Genomic DNA, 2,585 nt, shown 5'->3' with positions numbered 1-2,585 from the left:
CCAAAAAAACCAATTGAATTAAAAAACAACAAAAAAAAAAAAAAATAATTATAATAATTTTAATTGTATTGAATTTAGTTATATTTATATACAATCAAAACATTTTTGGCTAAATTGTGTAGCCCTATAAACAAGCACAGCAAACATGGTTCTTAAATAAATAAATAAATAAATAAATACATAAATAAATAAATAAATAAATAATTATTAAATACTTTACTTTAAAATTATTATTAAATATGGTTTAATAACCATTTACATTTTTCAATTTTCACAATCTGTATTGTTAAAAGCGCTAGATAAATAAAGGTGACTTGACTTGACTGTGCTTTGGTGTTTTTAAGACCAGGGACAGTTTGGCGCACTTTGTCGCGTGCATGCGCTCTCTAGTGGCCAAGAGTGCAAGTATGCGTATTTGGACAAGGCCAACGTGTGTTTCCGCACACAGTATCTCACCCAGCTGCATGGCGGAGCGCGCCTGGTTGACCGTCTGCTGGCTGCACATGCGCAGGCAGTTCTTCAGATGCAGCTGCGGAGACGACGGGCTGCTGAGCGGCGTGCTGGAGCGGGACGCAGACGTAGATGCCAGCAGGACCGGACTGGAGGGACCGGCGGAGCCCGGGGATCCAGGAGCCTGAGGCTGAGCCGCTCCAGAGAGACACGAGCGCGTCTGACCGACGGCGAACGGAGCCCTGCGGAAACACACACACACACACGTTGTGTTTCTATGTTTTATAAGGACTTTCCATACGCGTAATGGTTTTTATGCTGGACAAACTGTATTTTCTATCACCATACACCTAAACCTACCCCTTAAAGGAAACTTTCTGCATTTTTAGATTTTCAAAAAACTATATTCTGTGTAATGTATAAGCTTGTTTCCTCATGGGGACCTAAAAAATTTCCCCACAAGGTCAAAATTTACTGGTATTAGTATCCTTATGGGGACATTTGGTCCCCAAAAACATGATAAATACCAGGTACACACAAACACACACTCACACACACACACACACACACACACACACACACACACACACACACACACTACTGAACACATTCTCTCACTAGAGATTCACAGCATTTCAGCACAAACCTGCAGGTTACGCATCTCTCAACATTTCTGACTTTATTTCTGCTGTAATAACAAATCTGCTCTTTTCAAACTGATTTATTTACTGAAATTAGGGGTGGCAATATAGTAAAATAGATAGATGATAAATAATTTAAATGAAATTCCATAATTCCAGAAGTTGAAACTGTTCTTCAGCTTTTACACTTTTTATTATCAATGAATTTAACTGACTTTTCTAGTTGTTTGTGTTTTTTTAATTCACAATTTATATTCATTATAAATACTTCTATAACTTTTTAAGATTTTATTAATTTACATGACTTTCTTCATGTCTAAAAATCTAATTTTTAAAATTCCTACTATTTAAATTTTTTTTTTATAAATGTGGTCTATAAAACGTCCAGATGCACAATCAATAAATGAATGAATGAATGAATAAATGCATCCCATATGTGTGTGTGTGTGTATATATATATAGTAATGTTTTGCAATCAAACTAAAATCTAGTATTAAAAACAACAATAGCAGTTAGCAGGCTGTTGAGTGAGTTTTTCTCAGATTAAACGCTGGATCTGCTGTAGTTTTTGAGGTTCAGATGATCAAGCTCATGTCATGCAGAATAAAACACTGCTGTAAATCTTTGGAATTTGTTTATAAACTACAATAAACTTTCTTAATTTACATTATTTTACTACCATGAGTAGCTTGACTTTAGGTGAAAGTCAGAGATGTGATTGATTTGGCATTTGAATCTGAATCTCTTTCCACGGTTTTGTTTTGTAAAGCTGTGTTTTATTGTTTCAGTCTGGTTTTGTGTCAAATCAACATTACTGGATCTGTGCGAGTCTATTCTTTATCATCATCATCATCATCATCATCAGATGTTTGCAGTTAAACATGAGCCTTTGCACTGCTGTCTCAAAAACACCTGAAGTAAGGTGTAAATTCAGCGATCCAGTTTTAGACGTGTGATTCTGAGCCGTCGCTCTGGAGGATCGAATCAAGCTGCGTCTGCAGAAACTTCATGTGCAACACGCAAACACCTTCATATCATGCGATGCAATGAAAGCGGAGAGATAATGAGTCTGAGATGAGGTGAATCCTGCCGAGTGTGTGTGTGTGTGTGTGAGTGTGATTGAATTTAGATTTTTTTTTTTTTTTGCACCCTCAGATTCCAGATTTTCAGGACAGAAAATAGCTTAAAATTATGTAAAATTAGACAAAACAAATTAAAAATACAGGAAAAAGAAGAAAATTGTGAATAATTATTACAATTTAAAATAGCTGTTTTCTATATGAAAATATAGTAAACTGTAATTGATTTCTGTGATGCAAAGCTGAATTTGAGCATGCGTGTGTGTGTGTGTGTGTGTGTGTGTGTGTGTGTGTGCGAGCATGTGTGTGCGTGCGAGTGTGTGTGCGTGAGTGTGTGTGTGTGTGTGTGAGACCATGTGTGTGTGTGTGAGTGTGTATGTGTGTGTGTTACTACCCAGCGCTATCAAATTAATAA

The 2,585-nt window shown here is 36.3% G+C and overlaps 1 protein-coding gene across 1 annotated transcript in view; it reads right to left on the bottom strand.

Annotated features, from left to right (window-relative positions):
* LOC107697803 (SH3 domain-containing RING finger protein 3-like) overlaps positions 1-2,585 on the bottom strand; it is a 122,811-nt gene that overhangs the window by 12,251 nt on the left and 107,975 nt on the right. Inside the window, exon 7 of the mRNA XM_016498662.1 lies at positions 457-692. Coding sequence (XP_016354148.1) covers positions 457-692 — 236 coding nt within the window. The remainder of the gene's footprint in view (positions 1-456; positions 693-2,585) is intronic.

This window comes from Sinocyclocheilus anshuiensis, unplaced genomic scaffold (genome assembly GCF_001515605.1).
Source record: "Sinocyclocheilus anshuiensis isolate Anshui unplaced genomic scaffold, SAMN03320099.WGS_v1.1 scaffold1123, whole genome shotgun sequence".
In the NCBI taxonomy this organism is placed as follows: Eukaryota; Metazoa; Chordata; class Actinopteri; order Cypriniformes; family Cyprinidae; genus Sinocyclocheilus; species Sinocyclocheilus anshuiensis.
The sequence above is the reverse complement of the archived record's forward strand: the minus strand, read 5'-3'. Positions and strand labels throughout refer to the sequence as shown.